General features: G+C 38.3%; 1 protein-coding gene across 8 annotated transcripts in view; it reads left to right on the plus strand.

The window, feature by feature from the left end:
* The window catches only part of thsd7ab (thrombospondin, type I, domain containing 7Ab), a 224,881-nt gene that overhangs the window by 75,592 nt on the left and 122,975 nt on the right, over positions 1-26,314 (plus strand). For all 8 annotated transcript variants that reach the window (XR_535685.1, XM_008430970.2, XM_008430964.1 and 5 more), the window contains exon 2: positions 17,093-17,927. Coding sequence is in view for 7 of the 8 variants with exons in the window: in XM_008430970.2 (XP_008429192.1) it covers positions 17,093-17,927 (835 nt within the window). In the remaining variant the exon portion in view is untranslated. The remainder of the gene's footprint in view (positions 1-17,092; positions 17,928-26,314) is intronic.

Below are 26,314 nucleotides of genomic sequence, written 5' to 3' on the forward strand. Positions count from 1 at the left end.
GCTCTACTCTGAGTCCCTCCCGGATGACCGAGCTTCTCACCCTATCTCTAAGGGAGAGCCCAGCCACCCTGCGGAGGAAACCCATTTCAGCCGCTAATCTCTGTGACCTTGTTCTTTCGGTCATGACCCAAAGCTCATGACCATAGATGAGGGTGGGAACGTAGATCGACCGGTAAATCGAGAGCTTCGCTTTTTGGCTCAGCTCTCTCTTCACCACGACGGACCGGTACAGCGCCCGCTTCACGGCAGACGCTGCCCCAATCCGCCTGTCGATCTCCCGCTGTAAAAATTATATTTATTTTCAATAAAAGTTGCATAATGTAGCTTTAAAGGGATCCATGACTGAATATGCTGTAACTTTCCTGTTGACCTAAAAGTTGCTGTTTGAATCAAGTTTATTTGTGATAAACTTGATTGATAAAGTTTATCAATATGTACAAACCTCATCACTTTTTGACATTTCTTTTACCTGTGCATTGAAGTAAACTGGTGTTCAATATATTTGTTGAAACAAGCAGGATGATTGGCTGCTGAGCTGCTGTTTACTTTATTAGCTTAGCTGGCTAACACCATTAGCAGGAGCTAAAACAAAATGGAAGATGATAAGTGGATGTTTGAAGTAATAATAAAGTAACTTACCGTATTTTTCAGACTATAAGCCGCTGCTTTTTTCCCATGCAGCTTATATATGTACCTTTCCAGTTTTTTTTAAAGCTTTGTGGCTTATAGTGAGATGCGCTCTGTAGTCCAGAAAATACGGTACTTAAACTTCTCGAGTTAGAAACTGGAGCTCTCCTTCCTGGTCAGCGTTTCCAAGCAGCAGCAGCACAAATACCTGATTTTTCCTCCGATTTTCTTCTTTCCTCATCGTTTCTTCATTCAACATGGTTCAAACTGTACGGACTGAATGCTGCTGGAGTTAGCGCTTTAGCACCTAGCATTCATTATCTACACGGTTTGCATTGCAACGCAAACGACTCCAGTGATGTCCACGTGACAATGTTTATTTTAAAATGTATAAAAACTAAACAGCCTGCAGCATTCTTTCTTACATCTCAAATAAATAAAGTCTATTGTTGCAGCCAGTCCCGGACGCTTTAGGACTCGGTTCTTCAGCAGTGAGTCCTGCTTACTTAGCTGAAGCCAAATTATTTCCCCACATTGTTGGTGATTAATCTTGCTGTCATCCACAGAGAGCTGGGCTTATTCAACCATCAGCTTTTAGAGCAAACTGTTATTTATGCAGAACAGAGTAGAACAACGACATTAATAAACAATATTTTACCTTCAGACTAAATCAAAGAGTTGCCTTGCAGCAAGAAGGTTCTGGGTTCGATTCCCAGCCCCGGTCTTTCTGCATGGAGTTTGCATGTTCTCCCTGTGCATGGTGGGTTTTCTCCAGGTACTCCGGTTTCCTCCCACAGTCCAAAAACATGACTGTCAGGTTAATTGGTCTCTCCAAATTGCCCCTAGGTGTGAGTGTGTGTGTGCATGGTTGTTTGTCCTGTTGCCCTGTGACAGACTGGCGACCTGTCCAGGGTGAACCCCGCCTCTCGCCCAGAACGTTAGCTGGAGAGGAACCAGCAACCCACTAAGGGACAAGGGTGTTAGAAAATGGATGGATGGACTAAATCAAAGATACGTCGCTGTTGAGCCCTGAGCACCAGGTGGGCGTCCACCTCAGTTAGAGGATTATTTAAATGTTGCTTTCTGCAGCAGATTATTCCCAAACTGCCGTCACAGTGAGCGACACTAAAGATTATGACTAAGTGTTTGTATGTGGAACTGATGCAGCAAAATGTCATTTTATTGAGGATTTGCATGTGATACTATCAGGCCCCATGCAGCTGAACGCCGTTCACATCAAGTTACACAGCTTGAGGTAAATATTATCTCTTACGTTTCATTGTTGAAAGATTTATTTGTTTTGGATGAACTGCTGATATAAATAGTCATAAAATGTGCAAATCTCAGATCAAGTTGTATTTAAATGCGTATTATTGTCTCGTGTTTAACACTGTGTTCTTTATTGTTCTGTTCCTGGTTGTCACCAGTCAACTCTTGGTAAATAAGAGAGATTATGACCTTTAACCAAACCAAAGTAACTGAAGCGTTTTTGGTAAATAATCTCTGTTCATAATATGAACTAATGCATGTTTGTTACATGATGCCTTTAATAAAACGTTTTCTCGTACAAACAAACCAAATCTGCATGGAGGGATAAAATTTTACCAGAATGTTATTTAATTTTTTCTGCTAAGGAATTTATGCAGAATTTTCCCTTTTTTTAAAAAACTTTTTTACGATGGATTATTAGGGCCATATAGGAAAAATAACTATAGTCAGATAGTCAATATAATACATTGAATAAAGTTGTAATTATATGAGAATAAAGTCTTAATATTATGAAAATAAAGTGGTAATATTGTGATTTTATAATATTACAACTTTATTCTCATATTATTTTTATGTGGTCTCTTAATATTCTGGGATAATTCTCATATTATTATTACTTTATTCTTGTAGTTTTATTATTTTTATTTTCTTAGCGTTACACTAATATTCTAGTTTTCCAAATATTGGAAAAAGGAACTTTTTTTTATAATGTTATTAGTATTATCCTAAAAGTTACGTAAAACTTTTAAAGCATCATTAAGTTGACTTTGATGCAGATTCTGATAAAAAGTCAGCATTTTTTTTACTTTTTATCCAGAATATAGTTTGGTATTTCTCTTTTTTTTTTACATAAATGTGTGAAAATTTGAAGCGGAAGACAAATTAAACCCAATAATGTGGAGGAATATACATCTTTCTGCGGTTTGGTCCTTCAGTCTCCTTTAAAATTCAGTCCTGTGATAAAAAACAAACTGAAATCTTGTTAATCGGTTCCAGGAATGTCTAATCATGTTCTGCAGTGATGCTGCGGCCCGGAGTCGGAGGGAAAAGCGATGAAAAGATTGTGAGAGTGAAATGTAATCACTGAAAGAGCCACAGAGCTGTAAACGTGAAATACACTCGAAAATCAATTAGAGAGAGGAAGTCTGTATGAAATGATCTTTGGTTCTGTTAACGTTAAGTCCCGGCTTCATTCTGGAGAGTTTTATAATCCATTAATTGATTTCTGGTTTGTGAAGTTGGAGTCGGTGAAGCAGCGAGAAGGAAATGGAGCAAAGACATAAATCCTGGTGTTCCCACTGATACGGACGTCAAAGTCACGGTGGATCGTTACGCAGAGGGCAAATTTCACACCAGACGAGGAATTCGTAGTTTGTGTTTCTGGCTCTTGAACTTGTGCTGGAGGAGATTTGCATTCAGTTCTCCTTCTCTGTCACAAAACCTGTAAAGGTGGAGAAACGAAACGGATGCGTTGAGTTCTGTTTGTTCTCGGCATAAAGTGAAAGGCGGCGCTTTTTCTGCTGGATGTGATGCATTTTAATGCCTTGTTTTATTTCTCCGAACCACTGAACAGTGCTCATTATTCAGTAAAATGAAATGAAAACCATGAAAACATTCACTGTTTAAGCACAAACACGACACCTCATCAATAAGAGTGATTGGAAATATGCAGCAGATGCTTATTGATCACTGTTTCGTAAAGGTTTGTGTCACAATCAGAACATTTGTGGGACGATAAATTCTCCCGGTAATCGTTGCGAGAAACAGTAATTTTTTTTGTTTTTAAACCATTTTTTAATTTATTTATGGATTTATATCATTTTAAAAAAAATAAATGTTACATTGCTTAATATTTAACACTTTAGATGGACCATTAGAAGCCTGGCGGGCCACCAGGCTTTACTTATGCCCCCACCAGGCATGTTTTTAAAGACTTTTTAAAAGATTTTTATTGTCACACCATTTAACAATTGCTTGCTAGTTGGTGTTCAGGTATTAATCTTCCAATAAGACAAAATTATCAAGTGATATTTTCACATTTCCTGTCAACTTTTAACTCAAAAACACGGTGAACCACTGGAGGAGTTACTGCCTCGCGTACCGGCCACCGGGCTTAGCAAGTTTTCTGGGGAAACTTTGTGTCAGCATACAAGCAGTTTCCCTTGGAGAAGGAAATATCCATCCATTCTCTTTACACCCTTGTCCCTCAGTGGGGTCGGGAGGGTTGCTGGTTCCTCTCCAGCTAACGTACCGGGCGAGAGGCGGGGTCACCTGGACAGGTCGCCAGTTTGTCGCAGGGCAACACAGAGACACACAGGACACACAACCATGCACACACACACTCACACCTAGGGGCAATTTGGAGAGGCCAATTAACCTGACAGTCATGTTTTTGGACTGCGGGAGGAAACCAGAGAACCAGGAGAAAACCCACAATGCACAGGGAGAACATGCAGACTCCATGCAGAAAGGCCGGGGCCGGGAATCGAACCCAGAACCTTCTTGCTGCAAGGCAACAGCTCTACCAACTGCGCCACCGTGCAACCCCGAGAAGGAAATATGTTGATACTAATCAAAGTTTGCATGTCGTAGATTGATCTACTTTGATTTTTGTAAAGAACCCTCAACACTGGAACTGGAGCATATTTAAATGCATAAAGCTGAAATTTGCCTTTCATGATTGAGCTCATTTTATTTTATCATTGAATTAATTGATTAATTGATTATTGTGACAGGCTTAATCAGAATCTACTGTGATTACCTCCTGAAACAGAAACTGGATGTGCCCTGTTCTTACAGATAAACTAAATTCTTATGGCCTCTGATGATTATTGAGGTAATTATCCAATAACTGAGCAGGAACAACACAAGATGCATGAGGATAAAGCTGCATTTAAATCTGATTACATGCCTGGAGTTGACAGACAGCCGTTTTCACTCACGTTTGATGCTGCAGAACTATAATTACCTTCTGTCTCAGCACATCGACGCACCGCTTTGCTTGGTGACGTCAAACTCAGTCGCCTCACTTTGAGACTTTGAGAGTTTAATAGGAAGCGTTGGTTTAGGTGAGGGATTGTACCAGTGGTAAAATGGATTAATAACTGGTTCCAGCACCAAACCACTGGGAGGTTAATCCACCCACTGGATGCCAGGTTCAGGGTTGCCAGATCTGACTGACGACCCAAATTTTAACCTCTAATGAAACTTGTGCCAATAATGCCAGATATGTAAATACGTACATTTATTTACAGACTTTGAGACAATTTACGTAATTTTTGGTCGTACTTTATTATATTTTGACCAGAACCTATTTGACTCTTTGAACTCAATGAAAGAATTGGTGCTCAACGGCAACTTTCACTTTAATAAACAGCAGGATGGACGTTTGGATAAAACCAGGGAAAGATGGATGACCTTCCATCAAAACACACGCAGTTAGCATTTCTAAATTACGTTTAAAACAAAATAACTTCTTTCAAACCTTCCTGAATATGAAAACCTGGAAAAGTGAGATGTTTAGTTTGAGACAATAAAATGTTTTCCTAAAAATATGGATTTAAACATTTCAGACTTACAAAGTTAAACATTTGTGATTAATCGCAGCGCTAGACTGTGATTGATTTGATAAAAACAATATAAGCAACTGAAAGCATTAATACATAATAAACAAAAGCAGCCCCAGCACTGAACCCTGAGGAACACCATTAGCTTTGTTTCCTTAACAAATCTGTGAAAAACTTTGTCAACATTCTGCTAATGTTGGGGGAAAAAAGCAATTTTGCAATTAAATAAGAAACACGATTAAAATCACACATGATAAGTCATTAAACAACAAGCTGCACCATCGTCCTCAAACTACTTCCTGTCGTCTTTTTCTGTCGTTTCCACCAGTAGTAATATCCGGTTTTTCCTCATGTGACTCGTGTGATGTGAAAAAAACAGTTTGCGTTGAAGTTTTGCAAAATAAACCAGCCGCCTCATCCTGAACTAGAGGTTTTTAGAAATTGTCGTGTTTCCATTGAGCAAATTTGTTGTCGAAATGTGAAATTAAGTTTTGTGAGCAAAAAGTGGAAGAACACAGCAAACCAACGAAGTTTGTTCAGACGTAAACATAACGAATGATGTGAGTAGCGTGCTGCATCACTGTGTTCATTTTCAACCTGCAATTTATAAAATCTAGAAATATTTGTTTATCCTTGGTATGTTTGCGATCCCAGTGTTTGAACCTCGTTCCTGTGGAACAAACCATTTCCCTCCAGCGGCTGATTCATTGTGTTTACATGTAGGAAAACTGATGCTTCCTCCCTCTGAGATAATTTAGAGCATGTCAAGGGTTTGTTGGTTGTTTGATCTTTGATGTCTTTTCACATTTCCGCTCAGCACCAAACACCTTTATCACTCCTGTGTTTGTCATCCGCCGAGCCCACGAGGAATCCAAAGTGTTTTGTGGGAAAATTATGGAGTTTATTTTACTGACAGCCCTGACATTTTCCCTGACAGTCTGTTACTTCAGAGCAGCTTGAATCTGTTCGCGTTGCAAACTGACAGCTAAAACCGAGCGGCGATAGACGCTCATTTGAATCGGAGACGTTTTAGAGCTACCGGCTGCAGGTGCGTCGCTCCGGATCGGCGGCGGCGGCTCTGACCCTTCGGCTCGAGGAACTTGGAAAACTTCTTTGATGTTGCCAGCAGCCATTATTGTCACCACCGGAGCATGTGGGTGTTATTAGGAGTAGAACATGTTTCCGCTCATTTATCTTGTCACTCATCCATCCTCTGGGGCTGTTTATGAGCTCACAAACAAACACAACTTATCTGTAAACCGCAGAAAACAACCCTGTCTTCCCCCATTTCTGGCTCGCTGTCACAAAACTAAATAAATCAACTTAACCTCATGAGAATTTTAATTTTACCCAGAAAAGGACTCGGCTAAAGGCTCCAGCTTGATGTGGAGCCTCATTATGCCGGGTTGGTTAAACCAGGTAATAACACATCAGCTCTGTGAACTTTGTCCTCCTTCCTTCGCTGGAGGGATTTTTAATTAATCAGGAAACTAAATGTTGCCTCTTATTTCTCAAGTTTTGCTTCCAAGCAACCAGACTTTCTTGAAACATAACAGATTTAAAAGTGTTTTTGGGCTCCTATGCAAAAAGTCTGGATTATCCTGCATGTTTGGATGAGTATGGAAAAGAAAACTGAGTGGGAATAAAAAGTTTAACTCAAAAGTTTGTAGGGCAAAAAATCGAATGATGCTGCCGTTAATTTTACATTGATTTGTGTTGAAATTACATTATTTATCTTTGATTTTGCACATTACACCTGGACTTTAACAGTTTACAGAGAAACCTTTGAGTTTTTGTGTAACACTTTCATCACTGCGTTGTTAAAGTCATTTAAAGTAGTTAAACCACTAACAAAGCATCTCAAAGTTTCTTCTTAGCTGCTTTTTTCGCCTATTTTGAATCTTATATGAATGCTTATATTTTTATTTTATTTTATTTTTTATTTACAACAATTTATTTTATTTTATTTTATTATTAAACACTTCACCCAGAGGATGAAGCGGTTCGGTCGACAACAGAACCAGTTTTAAATTGGATCTTAAGGCTGTTTACTCACATCTTGTTCTAATTTATTTAGTAACATCTCTGGAAAATACATGAAAAAATAATATTCTAGCTCCTTTGGGTTGATTCCCAAAAACCTGTTGGCTAAAACTCAAATATACAGAAGGTGCAGGATAATAAAAACCACAAGATCTTACCAAGTTTTTTATTGTCTAGTTTCTGGGTCAACTAGGCTAAAACATCAAATAAGACAAAACTAACTTACAAGAAACTTTTCAGCAAACTTATTTTATATAAATAATTCCTTAATATTAATGTAATATAGCAGATTATAACATTATGACAAGACATTTTCCCTTTCTGTAAATGAAATAATCTGCCAGTTGAACTAATAGTTTTAATCCAAATTAAAGAGTTATTTACATAAATAAGCTCCTATTTCTTGCAGGAAAGTTAGTTTTGTCTTATTTAAAGTGGACAAATTAGACTGGGTAAGATTTTTTTTTTTTTTTTTTGTGTTGAGTTTTGTAGGATTTTTAGACATTTCTTATTTTCTCTTCAGATTGTTAGGTTTTTTTTTCAAGCTCATAAAGATCGGCTTGAATAAAATAAAAGTTTTTTTATTTTAAAGAACACTTTAACACATTCCAAAAAGTCTGAGGGAGCTGATCATTTTTATTTTATTTGTTTATTTATGTATGTATTTATAGGCACATTTGTGATTTTTCTGAGTTTCTTCTGTGTGTTCCTGTGGCAAAGTGACAACATTTTATTACCAATATTGCTGACAGAGTAAATCAGGCAAAATAACATTTTTCCAAATCAGTTTCTTTCAATGTGAAACTTATGGATCTTTAACAGAAACTGCAGGTGTGAGTCTGAGTCGGCTGAATTTGTTTTTCTTTCATTGGGTAGAAAATCCAGAAGTTTTACTCAAGTAAAAAGTACAGAGCAGTAAAAATATTTATTTTCCAAAAAGTGACTGTAATTGAGTAAATGTAACTAGTTACTTCATAATTCTGGCCGTGTCTTTGTGCACAGACTGTAAAATGAGTCCAATCAGATGTGAAGATAAACTCATAGTTGAGTGATTATGAATTCACTGAGGGAACAAACCTGGTCTCCATACTTTGCATTTAACTCAGGAAGTCTGTTTAAGGTAATGAGCCCATTAAATGGGACCCACTTGGTGTCATTAAGCTGTAATCCCGGTTCTGTATGCAGAGCGGCGCAGATAAAACCGACGGAGACTCGTTGAACAATGTGTTAAGACGTCTGTTTTGCTGCTGCTGCACGGACGTGATGAACGGTTCGTCATCAAAGCGTTTCCTTCCAGCCAGGCTCACATAATCGCAGTATTACAGTTAATGAAATTTACAGCCAGTTTGAGTCAATGTGGCTCGGCCGCCCAGGGCCTCTTCACACTGAAAGCAGGTCGGGGTTAACCGTCTTTCATGAATGCTAAGCTGCTGAAAATATTCCTTCAGATGTAAAGTGTTAGCCGCTGGTCATTTTCTTTCTCTTCCCCATATTCAGCTTTTTTTTTCTTTCTGCCACATTAACGTCTTGTGCTTTGATGTCGGCCATTAACACAGAAAGGTCTCAATGAGGAACCAAATAACAGGGAGCACAATGATGTAACGCGCAGTGTTTTCCTGTCTGTCTGTCTGTCTGTCTGTCTGTCTGTCTGTCTGTCTGTCTGTCTGTCTGTTCATCCACTGCAGATTTACTTTGTGGCTCCTGGCAAGTGAATTTACTGCTGAGCTTAATGTGGCTCAAGGCAGAAAGTTCAATATGGTAACACTTTGTCCTCCCTGCGGCTACAGAAACATACTGAATTACAGGGTTAATTCCCTCTACAGGGACGCCTCGTCGAGTTGACCGGAAAGTACAAAACAATCGCTGGATTTAATCCAAAGAAACATTTATTAATCCAAAACTCACCCCAGAATTTACAATCTGCTCAAAATGTTTGCAGAAGTTGTGCAAAATTACCATAAATAAGTTACTTTTTACGTTTTGCACCCATCATCAGTTCAAGCAGTGGTTTGCAAACATTTTCTGGCCCCCCGTATGGATTACAAATGGCTGTCTGGTTGAAGGAGGCGTGTGAGGCGCGGGTAGGGGGCAGAGAGACTCCCTGACTCTAAGAACGGGTGGGGGTGGGGTCGACTTTTGGGGGGGAAAAATGAATGTATGTACCTGAACATAGACAACATCAGTAGCCTACAGGCTACTTGTTAAGCTTAAGGTGATGTATTGATATTAGCTGGTCATCGTTTAGCTAACATTACCTGCATCCAGCAGCTTTACTCAACTCAGTCGGTTAGTTTGGGGGAAAAACTGTGAAAAGTTCTTTTGCGTTTTGCTGGTTTGTTGCCAGGCTGCACAGTGGCGCAGTTGGTAGAGCTGTTGCCTTGTTCTGGGTTCGATTCCCGGCCCCGATCTTTCTGCATGGAGTTTGCATGTTCTCCCTGTGCATGGTGGGTTTTCTCCAGGTACTCCGGCTTCCTCCCACAGTCCAAAAACATGACTGTCAGGTGAATTGGTCTGTCTAAATTGCCCCTAGGTGTGAGTGTGTGTGTGCATGGTTGTGTGTCCTGTGTGTCTCTGTGTTGCCCTGCGACAGACTGGCGACCTGTCCAGGGTGAACCCGCCTCTCGCCCGGAACGTTAACTGGAGATGCACCAGCACCTCCTCACCCCACTAAGGGACAAGGGTGCAAGAAAATGGATGGATGGTTTGCTGCCATGATTCTAACACACCTGCGTAGCTCCGTACAGCAGCAGGTCTCCTTCACTGCCGCACAGGTGTAAACCCAGCGTGAGTGTCGTAGCGCTCATGTTGCGTTTAAAGGCGGCTCGGAAAAACAGGTTAACATGTTAACAACGGATGAAACAGTTTTGACTGCTGATAAAAGTGACAGAGGACACAGATATGGGAAGTGTGGAAGCCCCTACTGTATCAAATTGACAGAGGAATAACAGAGAGTTGGCCATTGTAAGGTAAAAACCCAGCGCATACAGCTTTCATGTTTGTTTGTTTTTTTCATTTAGCTTCCCGCGCCACCCCTGCAATGGCACGGCGCTCCCACTAGGGGCGCGCCCCACAGTTTGGGAACCTCTGAGTTAAAAGTATGATAATATTACAAGAAGATGAGACTTTTGTACAAAATTGTTCATTTTTAAAACAGACAAATGGTTCAGTAAGTGACTAAACTTACTTTTTTAAACCTGGATATTTAATTAACAGTGTTGGAAATTAATCAGGTGGATCCTTTAAATCCTAACTTACTTTACAGGTTTCTTGATCTAAAAAATAGCTAAGTTGCTTCCTCAACCTCAAAAGTGAATTTTTAACAGTAACATCAACAAGAAAATACATGTGTCTATAAAAAAAATAAAAACAGTTTTTATCAACTTAACATAAATACTTAGTGGTTTTGCACAAACGTCTGCCCTTAAAGTTGTTTTTTACATGTTTGACCAAATTTGTGAAGATATTGGGTGTATTTAAATGTCCTGTACTAGTGCAGATTTATCAAATAAATATGTAATTAATTACTTTTATGTCTGTGTTTAAAAAATAAAGCATTTCAAGTGAATTCAGCTCTGATCATCTGGTCGATACTAAAGCTCAGATATCGGTATTGGAAGTGAAAAAAGTGGGCAAGTTAGAGAACAAAAGACCAGCATCAGTGTTTCAGAACAGCACCAAAAGTAACTCTAAGTAGTTTGAAACCGTCTTAAAAAATGTTTTTTCTTTTATAAAATGGTAGCCTCTTCATTTCACCCTTCAGTCCATTTCTATATTATTCTACTGCAGATTCTGACCCACTCTGAAAATACGGTGGAGGAGTTTTGAGTCCAGCTGAAAATATTTTACGTAGAATAAAATATTTGCAGGTTTTCTTAAAACCTTGTGATTGCTGCTCATTTTTTATTTGGCGTGTCGTTTTTATCGTCAACATTGTTTTAGACGTGGTGAAGTTGGATCACGTCTGCAGGCTTAAACACTGCGCCGCAGAAACGAACCTCAGGTGAACTCTGACCCTGCAGAGCCAGCGAGAGACATCCTGTTTTTGAGAGCAAAAGAAAATAATAAACAGACATGAGCAGAGAGAGGGAGACACAGCGACCCATTCATTAGTGAGGCTGACCCTGCAGGGACAGAGACGGCGTTCATTAAATGGACACTTGAGGCCCAGTCAGAGATCAGACTCCGGTCCTGACAGGGAGGATATTACGACCCAAACCCGGCAGAGATGGCGGGAGATGATGTCAGGGGACATTTGGGCCAACTTATTACTTCATCAGGACAGTTTTTGGATTTTTTAGACCTTTTACTTGGCTTCACAACACACTACTATAACATTTTTTAGAAAAGAAATCATAATCAGCCTTTGTAACACTGAATCACAAGATTCCCAATAAATACGTTTAAAACTAAACGTGTCTACTGGATGTTCATTAAGCTTAAAGAAATTTACAGAGATGTAACAGTCAAACCTCTGCTGCCCTGATTCTCTTTCATGTTTTTGTTTGCAGTGCATTTGAAGGTACAGTGGAGTACAGTCCAAATTTCACCACCAGCCACTTCTTTTTAAATTTAAAAGATTGTGAAACTGTCTTTCAGGATGGTCTGAGTCAATATTCTGTCTGAAGTTTCTTCCAAAGCCTTTTCCTGCCGTTTTCCTTTGATTTTTAATCCTGTAGTTGTACTTTGACCTTCAAAAAGACTGAAGAAGTGTGAGATTATCTGATTACAAGAACATCTAAGGATGGGAGGAGATTAAAACTCCCCTAAGGGGATCAAATTTGCAAACCCCTTGTGTGCAATAGTAGAAATAAAAACGTTAACTCAACAGCCAAAGTTTGTCTATGACGTGCAGAGTTGTTTATTTATTAAATCAATTTAAATTGATTAGATTAGCAGTAATTTATCATCCTGATTGCACTCTGCCAAACTCAACACATCGACGTGAAATGACATTTTTCACAGATTCAAATGATGCTTCATACAATATTAAAAGGTTATTTTTATGCTAATAAAGCTTTACGTTAATATGTGGAGGTAAAACACAATGTGAGGCTGAAGTGCTTTGCAGTTTTGCAGCAATATTACTGTAAAATTGTTGTTTTCAGACCCTTTTCAACATATATAATAATAATACAGGCATAATACAGTGAACACATTTTCATAGATCAATAAACTTTAAATTCTGACGACCATTTAACACTGGAGCTGGAAGACATCTTAAATATCCAAAATAAATAAAACAACAAATAAAATGAATTATGAAGTCTCTGGAAACAAAATTATCCTTAAAAGACGGCGAGTTGAGACCAATAAACCAGACTGTCTAGTTTATCTGTGTAGCACATTTCAGCAGCAGAATGCTTTACATCGCAAAAACACAAAATTACAAAGTTTTAATGAAAACACCAAACAGCCAACAACTGAACAAACATTATATTATTTTGATGAGTGTCATCACCAAAATCACACAAATCAAATATGTTGGTCAATGGTTTTCACCCACCAGCAAAAAAACGATAAATCATTCATTTATTTTAATTTACCATGTTTTTAATTGATGTATTGCTTATTGCGACTGGCCTAGTCGTGTGTTTTGTTTTCTAAATTTAACAGAATTTACCACATTTTAATCTGCATTTTAGTCTTATTATTTTTGCACTAGTACTCACATTTTTAAAACCTTTTTTTGTAACCCTTCTTTGTTTGACTTCACAGCAGACACACTCAGGTTCACTGTATTTATTCTAACAAGAGATAAAATCAAGTTGGCGGTTAACCTCAGCCTCAAATATGCAGACAGCAGCAGAAAAAGGGACGCTGCCTGCGACCGTATAGTATTTAATATAAATTTATACCATTAACCCATATAACAACTCTAATTTTTAACATAAATGACGAAGAACATATATATTTTCGGTCCATGAGAGATAAAATCACACACATAACATTCAAAAACTATCACACAAAGCATTACTTTGCTTTAAAAGTGATAAAAGTCCTATACATCAAATAAAATACAATAACATGACAGTTGACAGTAGTTAACTGTTGTAAAATTAAACACAGCTAAAATACAGGTAACAGTGTAAAACGTATACAAAACATGGCAATATTACGCATAAAATTTGTCAAATATATGTTAAAATATAGTGCTTGTAAAGAAAACGCAGATCTGATCCTAACGTCGCGGTTACGAAACGGCAACAGAAAAAGGGGGAGGAGCTGTCGGTTACTGGTTGCTACGGTAACCACCAACTGCCGCGTGCAGCGTATCTTCTACAGCAATAAATGTCAGGGAGAAAATAACTTTTAGCCAAACAAACCAGTAGTTTCTCTGAGGGAAACATCAGGCTACTGTCACCGCAGCTCGCTCTTTGTTGCTGTGCTTTCTAATTATAACCAGAAGCAGCATTTTGATTTGCCACATACTAACATAATCAGCTTGCTAGTTGAAATGTGAAGCTTTCTATTTAATTAGATTTCTCTCCTGTTGTGGTATTAATAACCTTTGGATGACACAATCAGACTACAGCCAAACTGTGTTAATTAATCTTTTTTTTTTTTTTTCTCGCTATGTTTGATCACAGGTTGGTTAATTTTAGATTAAAACATTTAAGAGCGCTTACAGGGCTGTTGATTTTTCACATTAGCGCCAGTGTAGAAAAAAGGAGTGCATTTCTGCCAAAAAGTCTGGAAAATTAATACAAGAAAATAGTCAAAAATTATCTAGAAATAAATTAGATTTTGAGATTAATCTAAGAAATTTTCTAGAAAAAAATGTGGGAATTTATGCGTCTTTAAAAGAAGCAAATTTACTAGAAAAAAAAACATTTCAACTTTTGACATGCAGAAATGTCCATGATTTTTCTGCAAAGTTTCTGAAATCAACCTCAAAACTTCAGGGGTTTTCTCTAGCAAATTTTGACTTTTCAAATTCAGAAATAGTTTTGACTCAGAAATTTCTTCTTTTTTTTTTTTCAAAGAATTTCAGAGTTTAATCTAAAAATGTCTGAGTATCTTAAAAGAAGTTTTATATCTAAAACATCCCTAATGCACCATTGTAATAGCTGAACTCTGACATGTAATACAATATAAATCATTTTAGTTTTCTGAAGAAAACTGACTCACAAAACTCACAAGATCATTTTGAGAGTTTGCAACAGAGTTTTGTCCCTTATTTACTACCGTAGTTTAGATCACAATTCCTGACAGCACAGATGGGAGCTTTAAAATCTCACTAAATGACTCAGATTCTGCAACATTTGCAAACATGTCCTGTTCTTTGCATCATCTGTGCACTGGGTTGTATAAGTATTCAGTATAAGTATCCGTCTGGGCCGGAGATGTTTGTTTGGAAAATGGCTGGTACTGAATGTTTGAAGCAATATCTGCTGGCTGCCAAAAGGGTTTGATGAATACCACAGATAATTCACAGCACTTTGGTCTTCAGCTGCTTCCCTTTGATCACCTATAACCATCTCTATCCCAGATAAAAAAAAACATTCACTTGCTGTTTACCATTCAGAAGGAAAAAAATCAAAGGGTAATTTTGTGTCTGTGTATCAATTTGTACCTGCTGCATCCTAGCTTTTCTCTTATTTTCGCCCCCAATTTATTTTTAATCAAAGCAGTTTTCCAACTTTGTCAGTATTGTTGTTGGATTTGTTATTTTCCTGCAGATTCGGTTAATTTGTAGAGTCAAATTCAATGTTTTCTGGCTCCCTGTAGCTCAGAGAATAGACTTTAAAATACTGCTGTTGGTTTATAAATCACTGAACGGCTTGGCCCCACAATACATTAAAGATCTGCGGTTGTTGTGTCAACCTTCTAGACGTCTCAGGTCTTAATGGTTCTGGTTCAGAACCAGAACCAAATGAAGAGAAGCAGCATTCAGCTTCTATGCACCATAAATCTGGAACAAACCTCCAGAAAACTGCAAACCTGCCAAAACACAGAGTTCTGCATGAAAACCCCAAAACCTGCCTTTGATTCACAACACCTGGAACTTTGGTCAATAGTTCCAGGTGTTGTATATTTATTTGAAGAGGCAGCATCGTGTAAATTTGACTCTTTTGAGCTTTACATCATGCTATGATGTCATTCCCTCATTAAAAACAGGCCTGTAGTGTTGCTCTGATTCTCTCATGCATGTTTGAGAAATCCTTTAATCTCCATGGCAACCATTCAGCTGTGCAAAGTGAAACTGAAACACTCAACACTTTTCAGGTTTATATTTGCAAAAAAATAAAGGATTTTATGTTTTGTTTTTTTTGTTCAACTTGATTTCTTTAAGTTGCTCTTCTGCATCAAAACCAAAAAGATATTTTGAGGTTTGTGGTTGAAAATCTGAGAAAATTCAATGGATATACAAGCTTTTTGTCCAGCTTGTTAATTTATGGCTCATTATCCATTTAAATTAGAACAATGGTTCTTAACCTTTTTTAAGGTACCGAACCCACCAGTTTCATATGCGCATTCACTGAACCCTTGTGTAGTGATAAATAAAATATGATTCCCCCCCCCCCCCCAAATTCAGATAGTTGTGACAGAACTAGAGTCTAGTTGGGTCACCCAAAGATCACTAAGTCTTCTTAAAAGGTAGAGTCTCTGAGAACAGTTCTTCAAAATATAGGCAGTGTTTTCAGCCGACTGTCCGTGACCAGATATTTAACATTTGCTACAGTTTCAACAGGTTGGCCATCGAGAGAAACTGGAACCACTTTAAGGTCTTATTTAGGTCATTTAATTAGCTCTACATTCTTAAGAGAATGAAAAATTAATAATAAATAATAAAGACTTTGCGGTATTCTGATTTAGTAATGTAATTATATTAGCTGTGTTACCACCCCCACGCCACTAGAGGCAGTACCAACCCCGAAAAGATGCGACTAAGGAGCAGATTTAGAWGTWCACCGAAAGCTACAGAATTTGGTWAAAACTGTGAGCTTTGCTGAAGTAATTAAAGACACAAGTTCAAATCCATGCTGAGTGGAGCTCCTTCAATCAGGGCTCCTCCGCAGCTCTGATTGGCTAAGCAATGTAACGTGATCCTCTGATTGGCTAAGCAATGTAACGTGATCCTTTGCAGCAAGTGATGGCAAAGCGGGGCGTCATCACGACTTTACTTACACAAGTGTGTCTTTACCTCCGCAGCAGAGGCTCCGCCGAACCCCTGAGACCGAATCATCGAACCTCTGGGGTTCGACCGAACCCAGGTTAAGAACCACAGAATTAGAACAATATAATATTTATGGTTGCTATTCTTAATAAATAACTGCTCTTACATTTGCTCACACTCACTAGAATCTGAGAAATAATTGTTTCTCAAATTCATAACCAACAAAAAAATGGCTAAGAATCACACAAGTGTCTTTTGATGTTTTTATTTTCTTCCTCCTCACTCTCTCTTCTTCTTCCAGCACCATAGAAACTAAAAAACACGGGACGAAACAATCTGCTAATTCAACAGGCAGATTGTTTCACTTATTATGATATATTTTGCATCAAGCATCATACAGGATTTATTTATTTTTCTGACGTTGCTCCTTCCTCCTCGCCATGCCTGATCCTGTCCGTTCGCTCCGCAGGTCCGTGGGGGCGATGCATGGGCAGCGACTGCGGCCCGGGCGGCAGCCAAAGCCGGGCGGTCTGGTGCGCCCACGTGGACGGCTGGACGACCCTCCACACCAACTGTGACCAGGCTCAGCGGCCCTCCAACCAGAGGAACTGCTTCCGCGTGTGCGACTGGCACAAGGACCTGTACGACTGGCAGCTGGGGGCCTGGAACGAGTGCGTGCCGGTGTCGGCCAGGACCTTCGGCGCCGCGCGGCAGTTCATGTGCAGCGGCGGCGAGGAGGGCATTCAGACCCGGGAGGTGGGCTGCACGCTCAAGGCGGATGGGTCTCCAGCAGAGGACGCCATCTGTGAGTACTTTGAGCCCAAGCCGCGCCTGGAGCAGGCGTGTTTGATCCCCTGCCCTCAGGACTGCGTCGTCACCGAGTATTCGCCATGGACCTCCTGCTCCAAAACGTGCGGAACGGGCCTCAGGAACAGAGTCCGCAGCGTCCTGGTTCCTCCGCTTTTCGGAGGAGCCGGTTGCCCGAACCTCACCGAGTTCCAGTCCTGTAAACCGGGAGCTTGTGTGGGTCCGGAAGGCCTGTACAGCCTTAGGGTCGGACCGTGGACCCCCTGCGTCCTGCCGCAGACCCGGACCGCACGGCAGGCGAAACGGCGGAAAGGCAAAGGTCAGGGGCTCAGGGAGCGAGGAGGGGTGAAGGATCCTGAAACCAGGGAGCTGATTCAAAAGAAACGGTCCAGGAACCGGCTGAACCGGCAGGAGAGTCCGTTCTGGGACATCCAGGTGGGATACCAGACCCGGGAAGTGGCCTGCATCCACCGGAACGGCAGCAGAGTGGGGCGCAAGTAAGTTCCTCACTTTGGATTATTATTACTCTGTTTGGCTGTAAACGCTTTTACAGGATCAGGCCAACTAAAAAAATCTATTTAATCAAACTGAAAATTAAATATTACTGCTGTCATGGCAGTGTAGTATGAGACAAATAATCTGTAAAAAAATCGAACTCATCTGCCTTCTCACAGTGCTAATTGGAAACAACCAATCAGAAACAGGAGGCGGGGCTTAGCGCCGTCAAGCATGCCCATTTGCTAACTTGCATGCCAGCAGATAAACTGTTTTCTTGTAACAGTAAGTTGTTTTTCTGGCATTTGGACATTTAGCAGCACATTCACACGGTTGATTGGCAGCGCTAAGACCCGCCTCCTGGCTTAGATTGGTTGTTTTTGGTGCATTTCTTCAAACAGTTGTAGCAGTTCAGGGAGCAGGTGAAAGAGTTTGATCTTTTTCATAGATTATCTGTCTCCTGACCTTCTCATGATGTGGAGACAATTTTAACAAATGCGTAAAAAAAAAAAAACTTTAATAAAAGTTAAGCTCTGCAGCTCGAATTAAAAACAAACATTTCACTTGCCATGTTATTAAAAAGCGATATATTTTACCAAAAGATAAAACTAATGGACAGAAGAAAACTGTACAGTTCTTTGGAATGCTTCTCTGGAAATTAATGCAGACTGATGCTATATTTAAGATTTTATTGGACATATTAAACAATATTTCAAGAAACTGCAGACAACATAATTTCCTGGTTGAATATTTTACATATTTTAACCTAAAATTACATGTATTCTGCCAGGTTGTCTGTCTTTTTTGGTTTGTTTGTTTTTTATTTAATTTCTACAAACGTTTGTATGTGACATGTGGTCCAATGGAAGAATAGTGGCAGCAATGCTGCCGCTAAATATGAATCCTACAAAAACTAATCTCAGAATGTCTTTCTCTCAAAATTTGGACATTGTTATCAGAATTTTGATTTTCTTTTTTAAATTCTGAGTTTTAGGTTCTGTGTTTTCCTGTGTTTTGAGTTTGAGTTTCTTTGTGTGTCTAGTCCTGTTTTTGCTGAGTCTCTGTGCTGTCTTGATTGATCCCAGCTGTGTCTCGTTCCCTGTGATTACCCTCCCAGTGTATTTAGTCCCACCTGTTGTCTGTGTTCCTTGTTGGATCCTCATGTCATTTGTCTGCTTGCCATCACAGTCGAACTGTAAAGTCCTGTGTTGGTTTAGCTCTTATTCAGTCTTCAGTTGCTACCGGTGATTAGTAGTGATGGGCAAATGAAGCCTCATGAAGCATTGAAGCTTTTCAGCCCTTTGCTTTGCAAAAAGGTTCATTACTCGATGCTTCATGACTCACTAGTGACATCTGCTGGTGAAACTGTAACAGCCTTGCCACTCAACTGGATCATTCTTCCAAAAATTAGTAAATGCAATATTGTCACAGTTTTCATCAAACTCATGTTTAGCAACAGGAGAATCAATTAAATCATATTTAATTGTCATATATTTTAATTATTTGTCTAATCCTGGTTTATGTTGAACGTCAGTCAGTGGTTGTGTTGGGTTTTCTTTTATGTCAGACTGATTTGACAATAAAGACATTTGATGTTTTAGTGTCTTGGGAGTGCAGTGCATGTTGGGGCGTTTGCTTTTTCTTGGATTTCTAATTGGCTCTCATCCCTTATATTTGGCTACATGTTGAATTTTAGTCCTGCAACAGAATTAAATCCGTTTCTGCTGTTAAAGACTGATATATATTTGCTAATCAGACTACAAATAATAGTGGAACTTTGCAAAAGGTCAGAAATTGGGAGGTGGAGGGGTCAATTATTACTTGAGAAGAATTTTATTGTGAGCGATCATCTCAAAATATTCCCAGATGTCAGATTTTCTTCTTACTGGCTCCATTTCAGACAATCAAGTTTACTCCTGTAGCACATTTCAGCAACAATGCAGTTCAAAGAGATTTACATCAGAAAATCACAAAAATATAGTCATAAAAAAACATAATCTACAATTGAGAAAAGCAGTAACAAACATTACATTTTGAAGAGTACCATCATCAATACACATCAAATATGTTGGTCAATGTTCATTTTATTTTGGCAAAATATTCTCTGATGCGAGACCAAATGGACAACAACCCATAATGCAGCGCGGCTCATCGCGCTTTTATTTTGAAAACCGACACGCAAAATGAAGCAGTCACGTGACCCATGCAATGCGAGGCCTCGTTTGTTGTCAGTCACGTGGTTTTCAGCAACACGACACAAGCCTCAATAATTAGCTGTGTGCTAACTCTCTGCGGTGCCGCCTGTGTTTGTGTCTTTATTAAATCATCTTCATCTTCATCATCTGGGTCTCAGCGTTCATTCTCACCACCACAACCGCTGCATCATGACAGAGTTCAATCTAAAAATTCTAACTTTTTCCTCATAACTCTGACTTTTTTCTCAGAATTTGGATTTAAATCTCAGAATTCAGATAATTTTTTTAAGAATTTAGATTTTTCTCTTGTAATTCTGACATTTTGTTATCAGAGACAGATTTGTTTAAGTTGTTTATGCGCCATCTGGTAAATTTAGTGTTAAAACTGAAATCTACCAAATAAATTAGGGACATTCAGTGTGGATGAAGTGCAGGTCTAATCCTATATCAAGAAAGATATGATTATCATTATTTCCATACAGTAGCAACATAATTGACATGCATCTTTAAATATTTCCTTATTAATTTGAATTTTGACTTTAAAGTCAGTTTTCTTACTTTTTTCTCATCCTTTTCTGTATGTTTTACAAACAAATTTTTCATACACTATGTTAAACAAAGATCAGGGATGACTTGTATTTTGGTATTTGTATATCTTCCCCTGTCATTTTAACCTCATTTCCTGCCTCTATGATCCGTCTGCTGCTCATGACGGGAACATGTCGGATTTGTCCTGCTGAATTTCGCTCCTCCCTGTCAGGAGGCGACACACTGAGGAAGACGATTGTCGGCTCGGTCTTTTTTAGCGCCTCGCTGTCAAAGCTAAGAGGAACAACTACCATTAAAGTGAATTTGATGTCGAGTTCTGCGGAAGGAAGTGACAAAAAAAACGTCTCTCTGTGACATGAGATCAATCTAAGCCGTGACTTTGATGCTTTTCACACACAAAAAAAAAAACGTATTTGGTGTTTTTTTTTGTTTTAAATTTCTTTAGGAAATTGAGCATTACTCAGAATGACAGAGAACTTATTGCTAGGTCATAAAAGTTTAAAATGCAATTATGAATCTAAAATAAAACTGAAAGCTTTTTATATTTAGAGGGTCATTTTTAAATGTCTCCTGTTTTACTTGTGTTCGTTTTCATGACCGCATTTGAGGAATAGATACAAAATGAGAGAAAAATGTAGCAGGGGATGCTACGTGATGTTTTTACTTTTAATGCTTTGAGTTATCTCTAAAATGTTTCTGAGGAAATATTATTTTGATGATACAGTCACTCCACTCTACAGCTACATCTGTCCATTAAATAAGAAGAAGTTAAAATACGAAAACATACAATCAGACTTTATCCGTTTCCTTTTATCCGACTCAGACGCTGCAGGTGAGAAACAGGATTTCACTGCCGCGGTTCATTTCCAGGGATAAAAACATGGATTTGTTTTATGTGGCAGACATCAGCAGATGCTGTTTGAGTGACAGAAGAAGCAAAAAGTAAAGCAGATTAAAGCAAAACAAGACAAAAACATTTTCTTACCTGAGGAACGTTGGTATCTCCAGCATTATCTATGGTCTTGTCAATGGTCTGACTGGTGACTTGCTGCTAAAACATGTTTTTTTGTGAATGACGTTTTATCCTCATGCCTCTTCTGAAGCCAGATTTTCAATTCTGAAAGAAAATGTTTTGAATTGAGAGATTTTGTTTTTCTGACCTCATTAGCTTCACAAACCTTTATATACATCATTAGCTTCACACACCTTTATATACATCAGGGATGTCCAAGGAAAACAGGAGGTCTCACTCCATCTTTTTTCCTGTGTTGTGAATACTTGGCTAGTTGTCTGTTTTAAGAAGTTGCATCTCCAAAGTTTTTTTTAGTATCTAAAAAAGGCTAACTGTCCTTTATGTTGTGTAATTTTAAGTTTTTCTGGCTTTGAAACATTTGATGATTCAAAAGGTCAAGTTCAAATGATTGCAGATAGGAAGAAAGCTAATGGTTTCAACATTTTAAAAAGAATAGTGAGACAAGTCAGTTATTTTACTCAAATAAAAGAAAGTAAAAAAATTGGAGCTCTTCAAAACACTTTAAGTGGTGAATTATTATCCAACACATATTCTTTAAATCTGAGTTTCTTCATGTCAAATCTAACCTGTTTGACCCGCCATTATCCTCGCTGAGAGCTACAAAGACGTGTTGTCAGACTGAAAATAAGAGATTAATAGCTGTCAGTTTCTGTTCACTCGCTGCACACTCGTCCCGTCTAACAATGTATCTGAGAGCAAAATGTCTGACAGGAAGTTCTGTCAGTGTAAACTTTGCAGTCGACTAAAATCAAATGTTTCTAGAGAAAACTTGTATTTGTATGTTTCTGCCAAACCTGTCAGAGAGAGTATTTGCTCACACAAGACGTCAAGATACTATCGCTACATAAACTTGTAGAGGATTTTTAATTTTTTATGCGTTGTTGGAAAATCTGGAGGAACCTTCTGAAGCAGTGGGTCTCCAAACTTTTCGTCCTGAATGCTAAAATTGATAAATTTAAACTTTTGGCAGACCACAAAATTCACTGAATTGAACATTTAAAAATTAGTTTGTGATTTTTGTGATTGACAACAAAAACACAGTTTTATAATGAAATCTGTTTAGATCCAAAACATTAACAGGGTTTCAGATTGTTGCCCTATTAAAAGAAAAACAATTTACACATTTTTTAGGGTCATTCATTGTTTTCTACTGACCAAAATAGTTTGACTTGTGCCCAAACAAAATCTTGTCATGGGCCACAATTGGCCCCTGGGCCACACTTTGGACACCTGTGTTCTAAATGAACTGAAATAACTTATTAGCTGGACATATTGGGGATTAACTGTGTAAAGTTTGGCTTTGGTTTAAATTGTTGGACATTTATTATTGATTTGCTCTGATAAAGGCTAATAGAAGTATCCTGACAACTGTTTTAGCTCATCATACAATTTATAGAATGCATGTCTTTTTATTCCTTTTTTAAATTTAATTTAAAATTTTTTTCTTTTTTTTTGATGAGGGCAAAGAAAGCAAATCTTGGGATACTTTTCGATGGTACAACACCAAACTTCATTAATTTACTACATTACTTCGACCTAACATAAAATACCAACAAAAAACTTTGAAGTGGAATAAAATTAATGCCTGATTTTCAGCATTATTTAGAAGAATATACAAAGCGTGGTGTGCATTAGTATTTAGTTCCCTTCTCTTTGGTACTACTTTATGAGTAAGTAACCTGCTGGAACTCTGCTTGCGTTGCTAGGTAACAGGGCTGGGACCTGGGTGTGGTTGCTAGGTAACGAGACTTGGCTTGGCTGTGGTTGCTAGGAAGCGGCGTAGGTCAAATCTGACTTAACTTTTGGGAGGTTTTTGAAACAGCTCATTTATAAGACACTAAAAAACCTTAAGTTATTGCCAGAAAAAGTTTTTTTTGTGTGCTTAGGTTGTTTATAGAAGCAGTTGAGACCCAAATGGAAGTCGAAAAATGTGGAAAATGCCAAATTTGCATAGTAGGTCCCATTTAAACTATCGTGTTTTTACATATAACTTCATCAAGATACATATTTTTGAATATAATTATTGATAATTTCTCATTACATTATGAATTGGACGCAGAATAAAACAATAACAACCTTCCGATGGTGCGTTTTCCGTTATTATTAAAATGTTTTGGATGGAAATCGCCTCCTGTCCAACAAAAAAAAAAAACTCCCTCAGACTTTCATCTGTCTTATGACAAGCAGAACATGATTCCTGTTGTTACTAAAATAAATCTGTCCTCACAGAAAGCTTCATATTTGAAGCAAAGCAAATTTCCAGTCTGAGTTGCATCCTCCCCATTTCTTATGACACGATTGTTAAAGTCAAGGTGTCTGTGAATAGACAGACCAATTTCACATATTCCGTAAAATAGCTCCACGTTCCTTTTCCTGCCAATATTGTGCAGCTGTCAGACGCACACATCTGCTATAGCTACACTTTGTGGACCCGTTAGACTTTAGCAGGATATATATATGTAACCCAGGGGAACAGAACTGGTACAATCGTATTTACGATCGCTCTCCTATGAACCCCCAAATGAGGAGTTGTGGATTATTTGGTTGTGAAAAGAGGTTATTATGTGCTTCGGTGCTCGGCTCTGTTTTCATTTGCAGAGTATTTGGTTTGGGACTTCTTATTCTCCGAGAAAGAAAGCTTGACCTACAACTGCACATCCACAAAACGCGTTTAAAAGCTTCATTTTATTCAACTGAAAGTGATGAAACATTGAGTTGCCAAAGGTTATCCTTTTTACAACTGGCATTAATTTGTGGAGTAACACGCATTTGGCTTTTCAGAATAACTGTAGGGCAGATCTATATTCTTCTAATGAGCTGTTGTCTCCATTTCCTTCCCTGTATTAAATGTCACAGCCGCTCCCGGCAGACTTTGATCTTGGTGGGTTTATCAAGGTTTTCCTACTCCAGGAAACAGCTGCAAGCCTGAATTTATCTCTCAGTCGCATATCTTCTATGGTAAAGCATACTTTTTCTGGGATATCTAGCCGTTGATGCTTTGTTAGCGTGGGGCTCTCGCCACTGACTGGGATCAATACTTTTAAAGGACCCTTGAAAACAACTTGCATGCTCTTAGGAGCATTAATATTAATCCTTGACTTGTTTATTTCTTGTTCTGAAATATTCATAGTTGTTTTTTCTTGTGGAAACTGGAGCAAACTTCCCAGAGAAGCAGAGATCCAGTCGTGTCCTAGCCAGGCGTCCCCCGAACATCTTGCTTGCTTCATTTCCAATTTTGTTTGATGAACATCTGTCACTGGGACGCTTCCTTCTTCACGGTGTCTCACTGGTTCCTCACTGGTGGCTTTCTTTAAAAATAGGTTTCTGGCTTCCTCTGCTTGTTGATCAGTTTTGTTTTTAGAGAAAATGTTACCTCTACTGCACAACGTTAAGGATGTTTTCACACCTGATAGTCCTGTAGTCTGTATTCGATTGGAGAAATTACAACATTTGTTACATTTTCAGCCGGTTAGGTTTGTTTTCACGCTGCTTTGTGTCAAACGATCCAAACCAATTGAAAAACCTGTTCCCCTCCTCGCCTGTGGGGGCGCTGCATTAAGTACTACTGAAGAAGATGACATAAAAACCCTGAGCACAACGTCCTTCTTCACAAAATGTAAACAAATATAAAGCAGCGTCATATTTTACCGGTTGTAGGATTTCTCTTTTGTTTTTGGTAAAAAAAATTAACAAACACAAGTCATTTTCTCAGGTTACACTGCAAAAACACAAAAACTTACCAAGTATTTTTTGTCCAGTTTCTAATGCAAATAAAACAAAATTAACTTACAAGTAACTTTTCAGCAAGATATAGGATCTTGTTTTTAGTCAGTAATATTCCTTAATATTGATGAACATCTACTAGTTTCATTAGCAGATTATTTCACTTACAACAAAACATTTTCCCCACTTTATAAGTGAAGGAATTATTTTTATTTCAATTTTATTTTTTATAAGTACAAAAGTTCTTTTTCAAAAACAAAATAATTCAATACCAGTTCTAATTTGTGTGCCGTTTCCTCTTAGATTTCCAACAGGAAAACCTTGAAGCTTATTCAGAATTTCGGTGTTTTAAATTAATATTTAAAACCGGCCGCCGTCAGACTGTACAACACCCGCTGCTCCCAGTAGTCCACTACTCTTTACTACAGGCAATAAACCTGGAATTTATTTATTTATATTTCAAACAATACTGTTTCAGTATTTTTATATTCACTTGATTTTACTGTGTATATATAGATTTTTATATTGGTTCTGCTGTGCCCTTTATGCTGCTGTAACAATGTAAATTTCCCCACTGCGGGATTAATAAAGGAATATCTTATCTTATCTTAACAATGTAGCAGGAGGCAAAAAGCAGATCAATGCTGTGATTCAGGGCAACAGGACAAATCAAGTAAAAGGTGCTAAAACTTCCAAAAAAATGTTTATGACAAGATATTTTCCCATGTTTTTAGTGAAATAATCTGCGTAGAACTAGTATTTATTCATCAGTATTGAGGAGTTATTGACTGAAAACAAGCTCCAGTATTCTGCTGAGAAGTTATTTGTAAATTAGTTTTGTCTAATTTCAAGTAACATATTTGCACAAGAAACCAACCAAAAATACTTG

This window comes from Poecilia reticulata, linkage group LG16, assembly GCF_000633615.1.
Source record: "Poecilia reticulata strain Guanapo linkage group LG16, Guppy_female_1.0+MT, whole genome shotgun sequence".
Taxonomy (NCBI): Eukaryota; Metazoa; Chordata; class Actinopteri; order Cyprinodontiformes; family Poeciliidae; genus Poecilia; species Poecilia reticulata.